We start from the raw sequence: 21,224 nt of genomic DNA, 5'->3' as shown, positions 1-21,224 counted from the left end.
ATGAAATGATGTTGAAGGAAAAGGTCAAGTGATTCCCAATGAACTACTCAATAAATATAGAAGTGTAGCCCCCTGGGCCCCATATGGCTCAGGTGTTAGCACTGTTGCTTTCCAGAGCTACAGCCCTGCTTAGAATCCAAATAAGGGCATCTGCATGAAGTTTGTCTCCCCAAAAAAAAAAAAATTTGGATGGGTTGATTTGTAATTTAGATTATGGTGCTAGATAAACGAATAAAAGAATATGTTGCAGTGTGATGTGACTGCGTGGGTTGAAGAGAAAGAGGTTCACAAAGTACAGTGAAACCTCTCCAAAAGACCACCCTATTATCTAGACTATTCCTGTGACAGATTTTAAGTTCCACTATATGTTAAGTATACTGGCCATCTGACGACCACCCCTAGAAGACCACTTTTCAATACAGTTTTTGGTGGTCATCTTAATTTAAAGAAGTTTACCTTTAGCGCCAGTCCCATCTTCTTCATGAGTCACCAGTGATACCTGGACCATATACTATAGCAGTTACCTGGAATACTTGTAGTTTCACCTTTGACCACCGTTCTGCTATATTGTAAGCAGCAGGTCTCTTTTTCTCTACCATATTGCTGATTGGATGTAGGCCACTTTCCCATAGTCAGTCAGTATTTTTTTTTATCAGTATTTGTAAGAAAAAAATAACTGGATCTGGCCCAAAAATATTCAAGAGACACAATTTTTTTCACTATACTTTTTCTCTATAGGTTTCACTTTGGATTTTGGCTTACAACTACTGCTAAAAGATACTGAGCATGTAAAATTGGCCTCAGATTAGGTTAGGTGAGCAATTCTTATATCTAGATGACTAATTCTCCATTTCTTTGATAGAGTTTGTTAATACATAGTTGTTAAATTATCGTAATCTCTAAAAAAAAATAAAAAAAATCTGTTTCTTCCAAATTAGGTTTCTATTTGTAAGTTTCACAGATGCAATTCTAGACATCCTTGGGCATCCCGTTTAGTTGTTTAGCCAAGATAGTTAGGGCATGACACAGCATCCATTCCATACAGCTGAATCACGTGCATGGATGTATTCAGATGATTAGGACAGTGCAGTTGCAGAAATTTCTGGAGCATATTTACTGCATGTGAATATACCATTGGTTAGAGATTCTAAGTAGCACCAGTATATACTGTATCAGTGGCATACATAGAGAAGTAAGGACCCCATAGCAAGGGTCAAACCAGGCCCCCTACACAGGATGAAAGGTTTCTGCCTAAAACCCAAACCACTTGGGCCATTTTTCCACTGCCTCATTTGCTAGGAGTTGTTCTTTTAGAGGGTAGAGTCCTGACCAAGTTTTTACCTCCAGTAGAAGAGGAGATAATCCCAACTAAGACTTGGCCCCCTCTTACCCTGGGCCCCATAGCAGTCGCATAGTCTGCCGCAATAGTAGTTACACCCCTGTACTGTATATACACGCACACTAAATAAAGTTTCCACACACACACACATGCACACACACACACTCCCCTATGGCCCGCCAGATGTTCCCGGCCGAGGAGGCATACGCCCTGCTTGCCCCCAACTCCAAGAGCCCCAGTGAGGATGAGGATGACCCCACTTTCCTCTTGTCATCCGCGTCCTCATCATCTAGCGATGATGATGAGCCCCCAAGGTGGTGAAGACGCAGCCAGGCGGAGCAAGAGGACCCGCATACCAGGGACCCTGTTGCCCACACTAGTACGAGCTGCTCTGGGGCTCGTACTAGTTTTCCAGCCCACCAGATAAGTCCACCTAAGCCCCCTACCGGTGAACTTGCATGGTGTACCCCAGAGGATTTTGAGCCCGTCTGATTTTGTTGGCCAATCAGGAATCCAGATTCCCACAGTGGGCTTCACTGAATATGACTATTTAAGTTTTTTTTTCAGTGACCTCTTTGTGAATCTGATGGTGGAGCAAACGAACTTGTTCGCCCAACAGTTCATTGCTCAACACCCGGGCTCCTTTTTGGCTAGGTCCGGTGGCTGAACTCCGGTCAGTGCAGCCGAGATGAGGATGTTTTGGGGTCTCGTGCTGCACATGGGCCTAGTCAAAAAACCCAGTGTCAGGCAGTACTGGAGTGGGGACGTCCTCTACCAGACCCCACTGTACTGTATGGCCATGACACGTTCCCATTTTGAGGCCATCCGGAAATGCCTGCATTATGTCCCCCCCCGAGGTGATCCTGCTTATGACCGACCGCCTGTACAAAATCAGGCCGGTCATCGATCATTTCGGGACCAAATTTTTGGAGGCCTATGTACCTGGAAGGGAGGTCGCTGTTGATGAGTCTCTCATTGCTTTCAAGGGGAGACTCATTTTCCGCCAGTATGTTCCCTCTAAGCGGGAGAAGTATGGCGTGAAGCTGTACAAACTTTGTGAGAGTACCTCAGGGTACACTTACAAGTTTCGTGTGTACGAGGGGTGAGATTCCTGTATTGAACCCCCAGAATGTCCCCCCACTCTGGGTGTTAGCGGGAAACTTGTGTGGGACCTTATGCACCCACTGCTAGATAAGGGTTACCACCTGTACGTGGATAACTTTTATACTAGTATCCCCTTGTTCCAGTCCCTCTCTGCCAGATCCACGTCCGCTTGTGGGACCGTGCGGAAAAATCAACGCGGCCCCCCTACCCACCCCCTCCAGGTACCTATCCCCAGGGGTGAGACCCGTGCCCTTACCAGTGAAAACCTGTTGCTGGTCAGATATAAGGACAAGAGGGGTGTCCTTGTACTGTCCACAATTCACGGTAACTGCATCACCCCTGTCCCTGTGCGAGGTACCGCGGCAATGGTCCTCAAGCCCGATTGTATCGTCGACTACAATCAGTATATGGGAGGAGTTGATCTCTCTGATCAAGTCCTCAAGCCATATAACGCCATGTGCAAAACCCGGGCATGGGACAAAAAAGTTGCGGTCTACTTGGTACAGGTTGCCTTGTACAACTCTTTTGTGCTGTCCCGGAGCGCTGGCAACACAGGGAAATTCCTGCAGTTCTATGAGGCAGTCCTCAAGGCCCTGATCTTTTCTGACCGGGAAAGAGCAGGCCGGAGTACCTCGGTAACTGGAGGCGCCCGGATCGTCAATGGCCAACACTTTCCAGGTGTGGTCCCCCATAGTGGAAAGAAGAGACGGTGCCAAAAAAAGTGCAGAGTGTATCACAGGAGGGGGATACGGAAGGATACCACTACTCAGTGTGACACAAGACCCGATCATCCGGGCCTCTGCATTGACGGTTGCTTCAGGGAGTACCACACTTCCATGGAGTACTAAATTTATAATCCCCTTCCCCAATTTTTATTCTATTTGGCCACAGACAATCGCCCAGAAAAAAAACAAAAAAAAAAATATTGCTCTCATGACCTAATACCTCAGATGAACACAGTCAAAAAAATAAAATAAAAACGGTGTAAAAAATGGCTTTTTTTACACCGTTTTTATTTGTCACCTTACATCAAAAAAATTGTAATAGCAAGCAATCAAAAAGTCATATGCACCCCAAAATAGTGCCAATAAAACCATCCTCTCATCCTGCAAAAAATGAGCCCCTACTTAAGACAATAGGCTAAAAATAAAAAAATAAACTGACTCTGACTATGGAGATACTAAAATGTTTTTTTGTTTAAAAAAGGATATTATAGTGTAAAACCTAAATACATTTAAAAAAGTAGACATATTAGGTATTGCCGCATCCATACGAATCTGCGCTATAAAAATAACACATGACCTAACCCCTCAAATGAACACAGTCACAAAATCTGTGCCAAAACAGCTATTTTTTGCCAAATTTTCCATTTTAATCAATTTTTTTCCATTAACAAAGCAAGGGTTAACAGTGAAACAAAACTCTATATTTATTGCCCTGATTCTGCAGTTTTCCGAAACACCTGATATGTGGTCGTAAAATGCTGTATGGCCAAACGGCAGGGCGCAGAAGGAAAAGAGCGCCATATGTTTTTTGGAACGCAGATTTTGCTGGACTGTTTTTTTTTTTTACACCATGTCCCATTTGAAGCCCCCCCTGATGCACCCCTAGAGTAGAAACTCCATAAACGTGACCCCATCTAAGAAACTACACCCCCCAAGGTATTCAAAACAGATTTTACAAACTTTTTCAACTCTTTAGGTGTTCCACAAGAGTTATTGACAAATGAAGATGAAATTTCAGAATTAATTTTTTTTGTAACCTTGTCTCACAAAAATTTAGTATAGAGCAACCAAAAATCATATGTACCCTAAAAATAGCCCCAACTAAGCTGCCATCTTATCCCGTAGTTTCCAAAATGGGGTCACTTTTTGGGCGTTTCTACTCTAGGGGTGCATCAGGGGGGCTTCAAATGGGACATGGTGTAAATAAACCAGTCCAGCAAAATCTGCCTTCCAGAAACCTTATGGTGTTCCTTTCCTTCCGCGCCCTGCTGTGGGCCCGTACAGTAGTTTATGACCACATATCGGGTGTTTCTATAAACTACAGAATCAGGGCCATAAATACTGAGTTTTGTTTGGCTGTTAACCCTTGCTTTGTTACTGGAATTTTTTTTTATTAAAATGGAAAATTTGCCCAAAAATTTTAATTCTGAAAATTCATCTCCATTTGCCAATAACTCTTGTGGAACACCTAAAGGGTTAACAAAGTTTGTAAAATCAGTTTTGAATACCTTGAGAGGTGTAGTTTCCAAAATTGGGTCATTTTTGGGTGGTTTCTATTATGTAAGCCTTACAAAGTGACTTCAGACCTGAACTGGTCCTTAAAAAGTAGATTTGGGAAATTTCTGAAAAATTTCAAGATTTGCTTCTAAACTTCTAAGCCTTGTAAAGTCCCCAAAAAATAAAATGGCATTCCCAAAATGATCCAAACATGAAGTAGACATATGGGGAATGTAAATTAATAACTATTTTTGGAGGTATTACTATGTATTATAGAAGTAGAGAAACTTGGAAATTTGCTAATTTTTCAATTTTTTGGGTAAATTTGGTATTTGTTTTATAAATAATAATGACATTTCTCTGATTCCATTTTACCAGTGTCATTAAGTACAACATGTGACGAAAAAATCAGAATGGCCTGGATAAGTAAAAGCGTTTTAAAGTTATTCACACACAAAGTGACACTGGTCAGATTTGCAAAAAATGGCCTGGTCCTTAAGGTGAAAATGAGCCCTGTCATTAACCCCTTATAGACCAGCCCTGTACATGTACAGGGCTGGTCTGCTCTTTAAAGATGGGGCCTGCTTGTGAACAGAATAGTCGCTGGGTTTTACACAATAGACACCAAGGGCTAATGTGTGCAGTTGGAAATAATACCAATCACAGACATTAATATGCGATTTTTGTCCGAATATGTCAATGCAAAGAAAAATTTTATTTTTTCCAAAGTTTATTCTTTTTAACCCCTTAATGACCAATGATGTACTGTGTACATCATGATGTGGTGTTAGTTACCGCATCTTGACGTACACAGTACGTCATGAGATCAAAGTGACACCGGCATCTAAACGGGTGTTACGGACAGCAGAGCTGTCTGGACACCCTGCAGGGGACCAATAAGAGCGGTCCCTGCCTTTGAATCGTTGTGATGGGTCAGCCAGATTTGACTGACCAATCGCAGTGTTCAGCAGTGCAGCTCCGATCTCCTTAGTGAGTGTTGAGGAGATTAGGGCTGCACTGTTAAGTTTATTCTACCCCGATCACCCCCCCATTCAGGATGGCCAAGCGGGACCCCTATAATTATCAGGGTGCTGACCCCCCCACCCCTCCTCGCTCCCACAATCATTCAGGATGGCCGAGGGGTAGTAGAGTGTCAGCTGTAACATACAGCTGACACTCTACTATAACAGCCGACATCGGTGCTGGCACTGATGCCGGCCGTTTAACCCCTTCCATGCCACAGTCTGTAGGGACTGCTGTATGGAAGGGGTTAACAGGGAGGAAACTCCCTCCTCCATCAGGCGCTGTGCTGCTGTGGCAGCGTCCCGATGGTTTGATCATAGCAGAGTAAGGGAGCTCCCTCCCCCCTCCCATCGGGCCCCTGGTCTGTTGTGGCAGGGTCCCAATGGTTACCATGGCAACCAGACACCTTGCGCAGGCATCCGGCTTGCCATGGTATATCTAGCCTGGTCAGGCTCCTTCTAAGGCTAAGTGTTGTCACAATACACTGCAGTACACTATACAGTGTATTGTAGAGCCATCAGACCCACTGGAACTTCACAAACTAAGTGGGTCTGGGTACAAAAAGTGTTAAAAGTGTAAAAATTTTTATAAATCTAACATTTTCCCATATACACACATTTATAATTGGTTAAAAATGAAAAAATAATAATAACCTAAACATGTTTGGTATCGCCTCAACCAGCTCTATAAAAATGTCACATGACCTAACCCCTCAGATAAACACCGTAAAAAAATTAAAATAAAAACAGTGCCAAAAAAGACTTTTTTGTTCCCTACCATCACAAAAAGTGCAACACCAAGCGATCAAAAGGGCATATTCCCCTCAAAATAGTACAAATCAAACCGTCACCTCATCCCGCAAAAAATGAGATCCTAGCTAACAACACAGTCGGCCAAAAAATAAAAAAAGCTATGGCTCTCAGACTATTGAGACACTAAAACATTATATATTTTTTTCAAAAATGCTGTTATTATGTAAAATTTTAATAAATAAGAAAAAGTTAGAGGTATTAGGTATTGCCACGTCTGTAACTAGACTGCTCTATAAACATATCACATGACCTAACCCCACAGATGAACGCCATAAAAATAAATAACTAAAAACTGTGGTCATCTTGCCCCAAAAAGTGTAATAATGAATGATAAAAAAATCATATGTACCAATAAAAACCTCAGCTCTTCCTGCAAAAAACGAGCCCCTGCACAAGATGATCGGCAAAAAAATAAATAAAATATGGCGTTCAGGAAATGGAGACACAAAAACTTTATTTAAAAAAAAAATGCTTTATTATGTAAAATTGAAACAAATAAAGTAGACATATATGATATCATCGCATCTGTAACAACCTGCTCTTTAAAAATAGCGCATGATCTAACCTGTCAGATGAACGTTGTAAAAAACAAAAAATAAAAACTGTGCCATTCTTTGGTTACCTTGCCTCACAAAAAACATAACATTAAAAATCATATGTACCCCAAAATAGTACCAATAAAAACGTCACCTTATCCCGTAGTTTCCAAAATGGGGTCACTTTTTGATTATTTCTACTCTAAGGGTGCCTCTGGGGGGCTTCAAATGGGACATGGTGTCTAAAAACCAGTTCAGCAAAATCTGCCTTTCAAAAACCATACGGTGCTCCTTTTCTTCTGCACCCTGTTATGCGCCCATATAGCAGTTTACCACCACACGTGGGATGTTTATGGAAACCGAAGTATCTTGGTAATAAATATTGAGTTTTGTTTGGCTGTTAACCCTTGATGTGTTAGAGAGAAAAATGGATTAAAATGGAAAATCTGCCAAAAAAGTGAAATTTATAAATTTTATCTCCATTTTCCTTTAATTCTTGTGGAATACCTAAAGGGTTAACAAAGTTTGTAAAATCAGTTTTGAGTAACTTGGGGTCATTTATGGGGGGTTCTACTATGTTAGCCCCACAAAGTGACTTCAGACCTGAACTGGCCCTTAAAAAGTGGGTTTTGGAAATTTTCTTAAAACTTTTAAGAATTGCTTTTAAAATTCTAAGCCTTCTAAAGTCCCAAAAAAATAAAATGACATTTACAAAATGATGCCAACATAAAGTGGACACATTTTTTTTCATAAATAAAGGTATATTGACTCAAATTTTGGACTTATGACTTATTATAAAGTACAATGTGTCACGAGAAAACTATCTCAGAATGGCTTGGATAAGTAAAAGTGTTCCAAAGTTATTACCACAGATTTTCAAAAATAAGCCTGGCCATGAAGGTGCAAAATGGCCAGGTCATTAAGGGGTTAAACAAAAACTACAAAAAATTGTTAATAAATGCAGTATGACATTAATATAAAGAGGAAATGGCTGGGGAAGTATAGCAGTAGCTTTGATTTTTAGATTTTCTTGCATGGCACTTAGCTTTGTCAGCATTTAGTCAGCAGTCCCTCTAAGCAGCATATAGTATAGTTTGTGCCATAAGGACAAAATTAGTTAGGATGGAAACTACCGTAATTACCTTCAAGAATCTATGGCAGTCTGTTAATAAGATATTTAAAAAAAAATAAACACTGTGCAGTGCAGTCGTGAGGTTTAATGAGACCCTGGTTGCTGCAATGGCAGCCGTCCAACAGATCTGAATGCATTTCACAGCCTACCATAATATATATTTCATTAGAAAAAAGGCCTCTAACATCCTCATCAGAGTCCTGCGTATAAGCGTTAATTTCTTTAACACATGTAGCAATTTGTGTCTTAACCAAATTCTTATTTTTTGTTATAATTTTGTACCATTTGCACAGTGTAAAGACTAAAAAAAGTTTATATTAATCTGCAATGCTATAATTATTTTGCTGCTACATTTTAAGTATATTTTATGGCTGAGCTACATAGTATTTCTGAAATAGCAGTTGACTACATGATACTATGATGGCAAAATAGACCCACTGACAAAAAAAATAAAAATAAAAATACACCGAGATACATTTCTGCAAAACTCAGCATGCAGTTATGTCTCAGGCAGATATGTACTGTAAATAATTACAGATGTGGTCTGATCAGACACCAGGTCTTGCCACAAGAAGGCATAAAAGTGCTTACCGTGCTGCCCTATAAAAAGGCTCTCAGACTACTTTTGTGCATTGTATATCTTGGTAAGAGATTGTTGATTTCTAGGCATGCCTTCACACTTGAAGGCATTTTTCCTACATTACAGAAATTGAGAGGGGCACATCTTTGGACTGAGAGAAGCAGGATGGTCGTTTTGACAGACTGCCTTCCAAGCCGTTCTTACCTGGCTGTTAGGAAGTTATGTGAGCAGTGGTTACGTTTTGGAATGCACATACTGCCAATAGGATCCAGACGGCCCAGACAGACCACCAGTAGAGAGGATCGTCTTATCCAAACCCATAGTTGGGTTGTCCACCATCCACACAGTCGGCACCTTCATTACACACCCCTGTCTCTGTCCGGACCATATCCAGGCCTTAGCATGGCACCCATTGGTGTTCCTGCCATTGACAGCCAGCCACCATAACCTTTGTTTGCAGTGGAGTCATGAATAAGGAACCTGAACTTCTACAGACTGGAACTGTATCATCTTTAGCAATCAATCCAGGTTCTGTTTGGTATCTGACAACGGTCAGGTTTAGGTATGGAGACCTGGTGGTGAGTGCTTCATCCTGCCTTTGCTGTTGAGAGTCACACTGCCCCATTTGCTGGTGTCATGATATGGGGAGCTATCACATGTGACAGTTGGTCACCCCAAGTAGTGGAACAAGGACATGAACAGCTCAGCAATATATGCAGGACATCCTGTGGCCACATGTGTTGCCTCTCATGGCAGGGCTTTCACTGACATTTTTCAGCAGGATAATGCTTGCCCATACACAGTAAGGGTTTCCCAGGAATGTCTGCCAGATTACAACACTCCCTTGGCCTTTCTAGTCGCCAGACTAATTGCCAATTGGAAATTCAGGGCACGAGCTGAAATGCCAACTTTGGAAACCTACGAGTGTGCAGGATCTAAAGCAGGGCTCAGCAACCTTTGGGACTCCAGCTGCTGTGAAACTACAATTCCCAGCATGCAAACATGCTTGGCTGTTCATCTAACTCCCATAGAAGTGAATGGAGCATTCTGGGAGTTGTAGTTTCAGAACAGCTGGATCTAAAGGTCCAGTTACATCTGTGGGCAAATGTGCCAAAGGATACTATAGGAACCTGTATGACTCCATGCCAAACCATATCTTATCTTGTATCCAGGCTAGAGGAGGCCCAACAGGGTCCTAGAGCCTCCTTTCAATTGTACCGTTTTCTCCAATAAACGTATCCTTTAACTCTAGTATTGTAATCACTTACATATATCATCATTACAGTCATACATATAAAGTTTTATTCGATTCCAACTCCTTCTTGGTGCATTATTATTATTTTTTTGTCAATGAATGTATATTGTCTGTTACTCTCCTTTTACATGCAGTATATCCTAAAGAGCTCCTGTCATTTTGAAATAAAATTCTCCTTCACTTCCTGGAGATCTGAATTAGATGTAGAGTGGCAAAAAATATTATATCTAATCTGCATATTTTGTTTCTTTATAACTTTGCTTAGTGGTTTTGCTCTTTTTGGAATGGATTTGGAGACCTGTGTTCTGTTCTCTGAGCAATCAGCTGCCTGGCGCATTGCTGCTCTCTTTCCCCTCTCACAGCATACGGAGAGATTGCTGTTTCGTCCTCCCTCTCCTTCTCTTTGTATCAGTTAGCCTGCAAGTAGGGAGAGCAGGAGTATAGTCTAGTATATTTGCAAATTACTTAGTTTTATATATTTACATGTACTACTGATTTGCACAAAAATGTGTCATATTTCAGCTCAAGCTATGGATGAGTGTGACTCTGTTTTAGAAGAAAGCAGTTTTTCTAATCCTGGACAACCCCTCTAACCTTGAAAAAAGAAACTACTGCTACTAGCAAAGGCATGTTTTTAAGTTCATATGGATGATTTTGATAAAATACCCTACTCTATGCCACTTCTCTGATTTATCCTTTGTCCATGGGAATGGGGAGGGGGTTGCTTAAAAAATTATCAATGTATAGGGTGACATTGTAGTTAAATTTTATATATTTTAGGTACAGTTAACCTCAGACATGATTTCATTATTACTTATTAATGTTAGTAAATCTGGCCAGATGCAGCCTGTTTTCTGGCCAGGTAGGAGAGGAAGACTAGCTTCCATTGATGAAAAGCACTCAATATTGCAAACAGTATACTGCTTCTACACAGTCACGTCACATTATTATGACCACCAGCTAATATCCAGAGTAACCGTCATGTGCAGCACAGACAGCAGCTAGATATACTGGAAGTGACTCACTAGCATCCTGATAGGTTGTCACAGGTATCTGGAGCCATGCTGACTGCAGTGCATCCCACAGCTGGTTGAAGGTGTGCGGAGGAGGATCCATAGAGCGAATACAATGATTGAGGTGTTCTCACAGATGCTCAATTGGGTTGTATGCCTGGGGAATTAGGGGGCCAGGGTAGTACTTGGAAGTCTTGGTCATGCTCTTCCAACCAATATTGGACATTTCTAGCCATGTGACATGTTGCATTGTCTTCCTAGAAGATCCCCTTCGCCCCGGGGAGGACAATCGGCCTGTATGGGTGTACAGTACGTGAGGATGGATTAAAATTTTATACCTAAAATGGATGAGTGGACCCAGAGAATGCCATGAAAACATTCCACAGACCATAACAATGCCACCACGAGCTTGTGTTCTTCCAGCAATGGCTGCAGGGTTTTTGTTCTTTGATGTTTCTTGTCTGACATGCTAATATCCATCTGTTCAATGAAGCAAAAAACGTGACTCATCAGAGAAGGCAACCCTTTACCAATCAGCAGAGGTCCAATTCTTAGGCCTAGTTCACACTTCTGTGTTTGGTCAGTGATTTCCATCAGTGATTTTTGAACCAAAACCAGGAATAGAGCCTTCATTGATAAGGTAGAATGGAAAGATCTGCACTCGTTCTGTGTTTCTGACCTGCACCTTGTTTTGGCTAAAAATCACTGATGGAAATCACTGACCAAACACTGAAGTGTGAACTAGGCCTTATACTGCAGTGAAAATGTAAGCCTTTTCTGGGTATGCAATTCAGTTAGCAGGGGTGCAGTGACCATTTGTTGGCTTCAGAGCACCATACGCAGTAGGGTTCGGAACTGTTTGATACACACATCTGGTAGCTAAAATTGAAAATGGCAACACAGTCAACCAACAGAAAAAGACTAAAACAATACAGAAATTATGCATTTAAAATTCCTGGTGGCCTGCAGTCAGTGTATGCCGGGAGCTGTAGTTTACCAACTTCTGAAGCGCCACAAGTTGCAGACCACTAATCTAGAACAGTGTGCAATGACCTGTTACTTGCAAAGCTTGGCATAAATAACATTTATTACTACTATTGGTTTAGCTTCTTTTTTCTGTGTTGTACCAATATGGTTTCTTTCTTTTCACAGATTAAAACAGCAAAAAATGTGAAGGAAATGCAGTTACTTCAGCTGCGGAGTCTGCAGTCTTTGGAGAGATATATTTACCTGATCCTCTTTAATGCTTACCTTCACTTGGAGAAGAAGGACAGATGGCAGAGACCCTTTAGCAAGTGGATGTATGAGGTGCGTGTAAAATCAAACTGGTCCTAGATCCAGAAATAATTACATCTCTTCCATATAGCTTCCATATATATTCATCAGTTCATTCCTGCCTACAGCTTAAGGCCTTATGCACACGACTGTATCAGTCTTGCAGTCAGCAAATTGCACATCTGCAAAACACTGATATCTGCCATGTGCATTCTGCAGTTTCTCATTCTGCACATCCATCCATATGTTAGCAATGCCTATCCTTGAGATAGGCCTTCAGTACCTGATTGGCAAGATCCTGACACATTGTAGTAGAAGGAGCTCATCGCTACAGCCTATAGCACTGTTCCCTCCACTACAAGGTTTACAGTGCTTAGTGATTCCAGCACTGACTTCCGGTGCCATAGCTACACCCGAACAGATGATCAGTGAGGGTGCAGGTTGTCAAACCTGTCAGCAGGCTCTCAGCTAGGTGATGGCCTATCCTGAGACCTTAGTAAAAGATTGTTTTCTCGCGACACATTGTTCTTTGTGACGGTCAAAAATTTGAGTCAATATATGTCGCCGTTATTTATGAAAAAATCCCAAATTTTATCAAAAAGTTTGAAAAATTCACAATTTTCTAAATTTTTATTTCTCTGCTTGTAAAACAGAAAGTAAGACCACCTAAAATATTTATTACTTAACATTTCCCATATGTCTACTTTATGTTTGCATCATTTTGTAAATGTCATTTTATTTTTTGGGGATGTTAGAAGGCTTAGAATTTTAGAAGCAATTCTAAAAAAAATTAAGAAAATGTCCAAAACCCACTTTTTAAGGACCAGTTCAGGTCTGAAGTCACTTTGTGGGGCTTACATAATATAAACCCCCCATAAATGACCCCATTGTAGAAACTACACACCTCAAGTTACTCAAAACTGATTTTACAAACTTTGTAAAAATCCTATCTATAAATCTATCCAGATATATGCAAGCCAAACATCTATTATTATTGTTTTTTGCTTTTGGAGTCTTTTCTTTTTTTTTTTAAGTTGTGCTTAAAAGAATTGTCTAAACATTGGGATAGAAAAGCATATAAGTTTACGAGATCCTATGAGTGCATTGAGGAAAGGCAAATAAAATGAAAAATTCAGCAGCACCCTGCAGGTGATGAGATTTATGAAAGCATGTAATGTTTTCATTATTTTAAATTGCATTACCTCTATATTTACTGTGCTTATAAATTGAGTTTCTTAGCACACCTTTTGATGAAATTGCGTGAGCCCACCTGCCACAACAAGGTAACCTCATTCAGATGAGTCCTTACACTATAAAAACCGCTACAATAGGACACTTAACTCTCTACATAAGGTAAAGCCTACAAAGTAAGCTCAGGATAAGCAGGAACCAGCTTTATTGTAAACTAATTAATAACCGCTTTGGGCAGGTAGGAAGAGCACATGACCAAGATGAAGGCAGTCACAACCCCCACATGTGCAGTGCAAAAACAAAGCTACCACTTTTAAGCAAATTGGCACCTACAGAATATAAATAAAACATTCAGTTGCCTAAGTGTGTGCAAGTTAAATATTTGTATAATTGTTGAATTGCGTTATTGCTGTATTTACTATGATTATAAACCGACTTTTTTCGTGTTTTGTTACATTACAGCCTTAATTTTAATGCTTTGTTAATCTGAATTTTATGTGATGGATCAGAACACAATAGTCTAAGTTGGTGAAGTGAAATGAGAAAAATATATAAATAAAACTATTGTTTAGAAATAGAAAACAGAAAAATGGCATGTGTGTATTGTGGGGACTCGCTGTGGTAGACAGGATTAGCGGACGCAGTATAGAGGCAACAAGTTCTTTGGATCAAACAGTTCAGTGTTTTATTCACACTTTAGGCAAGTGACAAAACAAGAAGTCATATTCAAACAAAAAGTCACCTTGCATTATTGGTGCTAATTCACACCATGCGACAATTCTGCCTCAAAGAGTCCTTGCTGATAGCAGTACCAACCTGTTTTTACGCCAAACAGATAGCAAGCCTTCATCCAGACACAAGGCTCCCAGATCCCAACACAGAGACCCCGCTTCTGAGCCCAGCTGCCTATTTAAAGGGGTTCTGCAGTTTGTTTTAACTGATGATCTATCCTCTGGATAGATCATCAGCATCTGACCGGCGGGGGTCCGACACCCAGGACCCCCGCCGATCAGCTGTTTGAGAAGGCCAGAGGATAGATCATTACCTACAAACTGTAGAACCCCTTTAAGGACAGCCAGGTGCTGCCAAAACCCGGACTGGCATTTAAAATCCGCTCCAGTATTTAACCTCACCTGGCTGTAAATCAGCCCAGCAGCACATGCTGGAGGAAAATACCTGTTTTCCTAGACCAAACCTCTCACTGTGTCAAAGTATGTATTCACCCCCTTTGTTAATAAGCCCATAAAAAGCTCTGGTGCAACCAATGACCTTCAGAAGTCACATAATTCGTGAAATGATGTTCACCTGTGTGCAATCTAAGTGTCACATGATCTGTCATTACATATACACACCTTTTTTGAAAGGCCCCAGGGGCTGCAACACCTGAGGCTACTTTCACACTCTCGTTTTGGCTTTCCGTTTGTGAGATCCGTCATGGGCTCTCACAAGCGGTCCAAAACGGATCAGTTTGCATTCTAATGAATTCTGGATGGAAATGGATCTGCTCAGAATGCATCAGTTTGCCTCCGATCAGTCTCCATTCCGATCGGGATGCGGACACCAAAACGCTGCCTGCAGCGTTTTGCTGTCCGCTTGACGAAACTGAGCCAAACTGATCCGTCCTGGCACACAATCTAAGTCAATGGGGACGGATCAGTTTTCTCTGACAATCTGGCACAATAGAAAATGGATTCGTCTCCCATTGACTTTCAATGGAGTTCATGACGGATCCGTCTTGGCTTGTTATTTTTTTATACGTGCATGAAAACTGATTACTTTCATGCAAGAACTTAACATATTTGCAGAAAATACTGAAACAAATTGTAGCATATTGGAGGGAAAATATAAGATTTTCACTGACTGAACATGGATGAGTTTCATATTGCTTATGTGAAAGAGGCCTTACTGTTTTTGTATACAGCTCCTATTTATACTTGGGTGCACCGTGTCAATACTGGTACTTAGTGACAGACTACAAACAAACCCTGTATGTAGTTTAACCCTGCAGGCAGGGATGTGCACAGACATTTTGAAGGGCAGGGGCTTAAGTAAAAAAAAAAAAGGCCACTTGTCATAATTTCAAAAAATGTTTGTACCACGAAGCTTACTTTTCTAGAAGTCCTTCCTTGTTCTCCATTAATTTTTTGATACTGTAATTGTAAACACGACAGAATCCACAAATATTACTTTTTTGGTTTCACCGTTTATATTATGGTAAAATGAGTGATGTCATTACAAGACTCTAATATGCAAAGAGACAAAGCACTACAACCCCCAGTATGCAAAGGGACAATGCACTACAACCACAAGTATACAAAGGGACATAGCACTACAACTATTGTTCCTTTGTATACTTGTTTTGTTCCTGGACTTTAAATTATATACAATATATTATCAGGGCGGGCACTGAGGGCAGACAGGCACTAAAGGAACTTAGGCAGCAGACGAAGTCACACAGGCCGGCGCTTGCTCCCCTGCATTAATCCCGCTGGGGGGGGTCACGTGACGTAGCAGACGTGTGTCACGCATGTCCGCTACCCAGACAGCCTCTGCGCTAGCCTTAAAGGACCCTGTCACCCTGACCCTGCACTGGTGAGCGAGCGGACTGGTGAATAAATTGTATTGGTGAATAAATTGCGCTGCTGCCGGCGGGATGCGGGTGTGCGGACTCGTGGCGCACTTGTAGTGGGTCGGCTTGGGCAGGGCCATCTTTAATATTGATTGGACCCTGGGCAAGAATTTACTTGGCCCCCTGGATCCCGCCTTCCCACACCCTAGCAGGCAATCACGCCCTCCACCACTATATATAATATAGCTTACAGTGCACCCCAGCACCCCACAGTATGCAGTATAGCACCCTATAGTATATAGCACCCCATAGTATGCAATATAGCACCCTATAGTATACAGCACCCAACAGTATGCAGTATAGCACCCTATAGTATATAGCACCACACAGTATGCAGTATAGCACCCTATAGTGTATAGCACCCCACAGTATGCAGTATAGCACACTATAGTATACAGCACCCCACAGTATACAATACATAGTATAACACCCCACAGTATGCAGTATAGCATCCTATAGCATACAGTATAGCACCCCACAGTATACAGTAGAACAGTATAGCACTCCACAATATACAGCACCCCACAATATACAGTAGAGCAATATAGCACCCAGTATACAGCACCCACAGTATACAGTAGAGCAGTATAGCACCCAGTATACAGCACCCCACAATATACAGTACCCTACAGTATACAGTAGAGCAGTATAGCACCCAGTATACAGCACCCCACAGTATACAGTAGAGCAGTATAGCACCCAGTACACAGTACCCCACAGTATACAGTAGAGCAGTAAAGCACCCAGTATACAGCACCCCACAGTATACAGTAGAGCAGTAAAGCACCCAGTATGCAGCACCCCTCAATATACAGCAGTATACAGTAGAGCAGTATAGCTCCCCACAGTATACAGCACCCCACAGTATACAGCACCCCAGTATATAATCTCACACAGCAGCCCCCCTAGTATATAATCTCATACAGCAGCCCTCCCAGTATATAATCTCATACAGCAGGCCCCCCAGTATTTAATCTCATACAGCAGCCCCCCCAGTATTTAATCTCATACAGCAGCCCCCAGTATATAATCTCATACAGCAGCCCCCCAGTATATAATCACATACAGCAGCCCAACCAGTATATAATCTCATATAGCAGTCAATATACTTCACCTTTTATTTATGAAAAAATCCCAAATTCACCAAAAGTTTAAAAAAATTCTCAATTTTCAAAATGTCAATTTCTCTGCTTTTAAAACAGTGATACCTCATAAAATATTTATGACCTAACATTCCCCATATGTCTACTTTGTGTTTGCATCATTTTTTTTAATGTCATTTTATTTTTTGGGGACGTTAGAAGGCTTAGAATTTTAGAAGCAATTCTAAAAAGAATTTCCAAAACCCACTTTTTAAGGACCAGTTCAGGTCTGAAGTCACTTTGTGGGGCTTACATAATAGAAACCCCCAATAAATGACCCAATTGTAGAAACTACACTCCTCAAGTTACTCAAAACTGATTTTACGAACTTTGTTAACCCCTTAGGTGTTCCACAAGAATTAAAGGAAAATGGAGATTAAATTTCAAAATGTTACTTTTTTGGCAGATTTTCCATTTTTAACAGCCAAACAATTTCACTCCACATTTATTACCCTGATACTGCGCTTTACAGAAACACCCCACATATGGTCGTAAACTGATGTAAGGTCGCACGGCAGGGCGCAGAAGGAAAGGAACGCCGTATGGTTTTTGGAAGGCAGATTTTGCTAGACTGGTTTTTAGACACATTGTCCCATTTGAAGCCCCCCTCATGCATCCCTACAGTAGAAACTCCCAAAAGTGACCCCATTTTGGAAACTAGGGGATAAGGTGACTGTTTTATTGGTACTATTTTGGGGTACATATGATTTGTAATCGCTCTATATTAAGTTTTTTGTGAGGCAAGGTAACCAAAAAATGGCACTGTTCATCTGACAGGGTAGATCATGCGCTATTTTTATAGAGCAGGTTGTTACGGACACAATGATATCAAATATGTCTACTTTGTTTGTTTCAGTTTTACATAATAAAGCATTTTTTTTTTAAATTGTCATTTATTTACCGTATTTTTTCTGCCGATCGTCTTGTGCAGTGGCTTGATTTTTGCAGAAAGAGTTGGTTTTTATTGGTACCATTTTTTGGTACATATGATTTTTTTGATCATTCATTATTACACTTTGAGGCAAGGTGACCCAAAAAATTGGTTGTTTTGGCACAGTTTTTATTTATTTATTTTTACAGTGTTCACCTGAGGGGTTAGGTCACGTGATATTTTTTTATAGAGCAGGTCATTGCAGATGTGGCAATACCTAATATGTATACTTTTAATTATTTTATTTAAGTTTTACACAATAATAGCGTTTTTGAAACAAAAAAAAAATGTTTGTGTCTCCATAGTTTGAGAGCCATAGTTTTTTTTTCGTGTTTTTTTGACCGATTGTCTTAGGTAGGGGCAAATTTTTTGCGGGATGAGTTGATGGTTTGATTGGTTCTATTTTGGGGGGCATACACTTTTTTGATCGCTTGGTGTTGCACTTTAAATGATAGGTGACAAAAAATTGCTTTTTTGGCGCTGTTTTTATTATTTTTTTACGGTGTTCACCTGAGGAGTTAGGTCATGTGATATTTTTTCATAGAGCAGGTTGTTACGGCACGGCACATCTAATATGTATACTTTTTTAAGCAAAAAAAATATCATATTTTAGTGTCATAGTTTTATTTTATTTTTTGGGACATTTGTCTTAGGTAGGGTTTCATTTTTTGTGGGATGAGGTGACGGTTTGATTCATACTCTTTTGGGGGGCATACACCTTTTTGATCGCTTGGTGTTGCAATTTTTGTGATGTAACGTGACAAAAAGCTTCACCTTAGGGGTTACCGGTAAGTCATGTGATATTTTTATAGAGATGGTTGTTATGGACGCGGCGATACCTAATATGTATTATTTTTAAATTTATTTCACTTTAACAGCTATAGTTATTTTTTTATTTTTTGGGCAATTGTCTTATGTAGGGGCTCTTTTTTTTGCGGGATGAAGGACAGTTTTATTGGTACCAGTTTGGGGGGCATAAGCCTTTTTGATCGCTTGGTGTTGCACTTTTTGTGATATAAAGTGACAAAAATTTGGTGGTTGGATCATGTGATATATTTATAGAGTCGGTCGTTACGGACGCCGCGATACCTAATATGTGTGTGTGTGTGTGCTTTTTATTTTTTTTAATATAAAATCAGGTGAAAGGGGCGTTTTCTTTCTTTTTTTTACTTGAAATGGTTTTTTTTTATTAAAAACTCTTTTTTTTTTACTTTTTTTTTTTTTTTTAAACTTCATTTCTTTGCCACTCTGGTACTTTACTTTTGGGGGTCTGATCCCCTTTGCAATTTATTACAATACATCTGTAATACATCTACACTGAGTAATACACTAACAGGTTGCTCAGGAGACCCAGCCTGAGCCAGGATCTTCTTGGCACCTGTAGAATGCAGGTTCTGATGCCGTGCAAGGCATTTGGCAGCCACTGCACGGCATTGGGCTGCCTTCTCACCCATTGGGTCCCTGCCACAGCAGCGCGGGGACCCGATGGGCTCCCTCGCCTGCCGCAAATCCCTTCTATGCTGCAGACAGCGTTGATTGCGGCAAAGAAGGGGTTATTCCCCCGGCATTGCTATACCAGGAACTGCCGTGCCCCTGCAGTGATCGGGCGCGCACTGCTCCGGTGCCCGCCCGATCACCATGACATAATAGTATGTAAAAATGCGGGAGCGCACCTGCCGCCATGACGTACTATTACGTCATATGTTGGGAATGGGTTAACAACAGTCTGCGAAAATGTCTGGGAATTGAGACGAAAAATTGCTCAGAGATGAATGTTGTCCCTTTCTTGTCTGATATAGAATTCTAGCTCCTCAACCATCCTGGGTCATTGCCAGATTTTTCTTTCCATGATGCCCCAAATGTTTTCTATTGGTGAAAGGTCTGGACTGCAGGCAAGCTAGTTCAGCACCCGAACTCCTCTTCTGCAAAGTGATGCTGTTATGGATGCAGTATGTGGTTTGGCATTGTCCTGCTGAAATATGCAAGGCCTTCCCTGAAACAGACGTTGTCTGGATGGGAGCATATGTTGTTCTAAAGCCTCTATATATTGTTCAGCATTGATAGTGCCTTTCCAAATGTGTAAGCTTCCTAAGTTATAGGCACTAATGCAACCTCATACCATCAGAGATGCATGCTTTTGAACTGTGCGCTGATAACATACTGGATGGTCCTTTCCTTTTGAGTCTGCACGACATGGCGTCCATGGTTTCCAAAAAGAATTTCAAATTTTGATTCATTGTACCACAGAACAGTTTACCATTTTGTCTCAGTCCATTTTAAATGAGTTTTGGGCCAGAAAAGATTGTGTTTTTTTCTGGCTTTTTATTTGCATTATACATATGGCTTTTTTTTTTCTTCGCATTTATGGATTGCACGTCAAACTGCGTACACAGTAAATGATTTCTGGAAGTGTTCCTGGGCCCATGCAGTGATTTTCAGTATAGAACCATGCCAGTTTTTAATGCAGTGCTGACTGAGGGCCCGTAGATCACGAGCATCCAATATTGATGGTCATTGTTGTCCCATGCACACATACATTTTTCCAGATTCTCTGAAACTTTTGATATTGTGTTCTGTACATGGTGAGATGTTCAAAGTCGTCACAATGTGACATTGAGGAACATTTTTCTGAAATTGTTCCACAATTTTTAGTTAGTTTTTTTCAGATTGTTGAACTTCTGCCCAGTTTGGTTTCTGACAGACTCTGCCTCTCTACTATAGTATCATCTTTTTATACCCAATCATGTGACTTTAGTTGCAAATTGCTCATCCAGGTGGTTTTTCTTAGTACTACTTAATTTTCCAGCCGTTTATTGCCCTTGTTCCAACTTTTGCTGCCATCAAGATCTAAATGAATTATTGTTTTAATAAAATGGTAAAATGTCTCACTTTCAACATCTAAAATGTGTTCTTTTGTGACTAAAATATGGGTCTGAGATTTTCAAATTGTTACATTCTGCTTTTATATACATTTATTTACATTTTACACAACTCAGGCTACTTTCACACTTGCGGCAGAGAGATCCGGCAAGCAGTTCCG

General features: G+C 40.7%; 1 protein-coding gene across 2 annotated transcripts in view; it reads left to right on the top strand.

Moving 5' to 3' along the window:
- The window catches only part of PALD1 (phosphatase domain containing paladin 1), a 323,151-nt gene that overhangs the window by 257,325 nt on the left and 44,602 nt on the right, over positions 1-21,224 (top strand). For both annotated transcript variants that reach the window (XM_040439040.1, XM_040439041.1), the window contains one exon: positions 12,169-12,324. In XM_040439040.1, coding sequence (XP_040294974.1) covers positions 12,169-12,324 — 156 coding nt within the window. The remainder of the gene's footprint in view (positions 1-12,168; positions 12,325-21,224) is intronic.

The sequence above is a fragment of the Bufo bufo genome, chromosome 6 (assembly GCF_905171765.1).
Source record: "Bufo bufo chromosome 6, aBufBuf1.1, whole genome shotgun sequence".
NCBI classification, from domain to species: Eukaryota; Metazoa; Chordata; class Amphibia; order Anura; family Bufonidae; genus Bufo; species Bufo bufo.
Note: the sequence above shows the minus strand (reverse complement) of the source record. Positions and strands in the feature narration are given on the sequence as shown.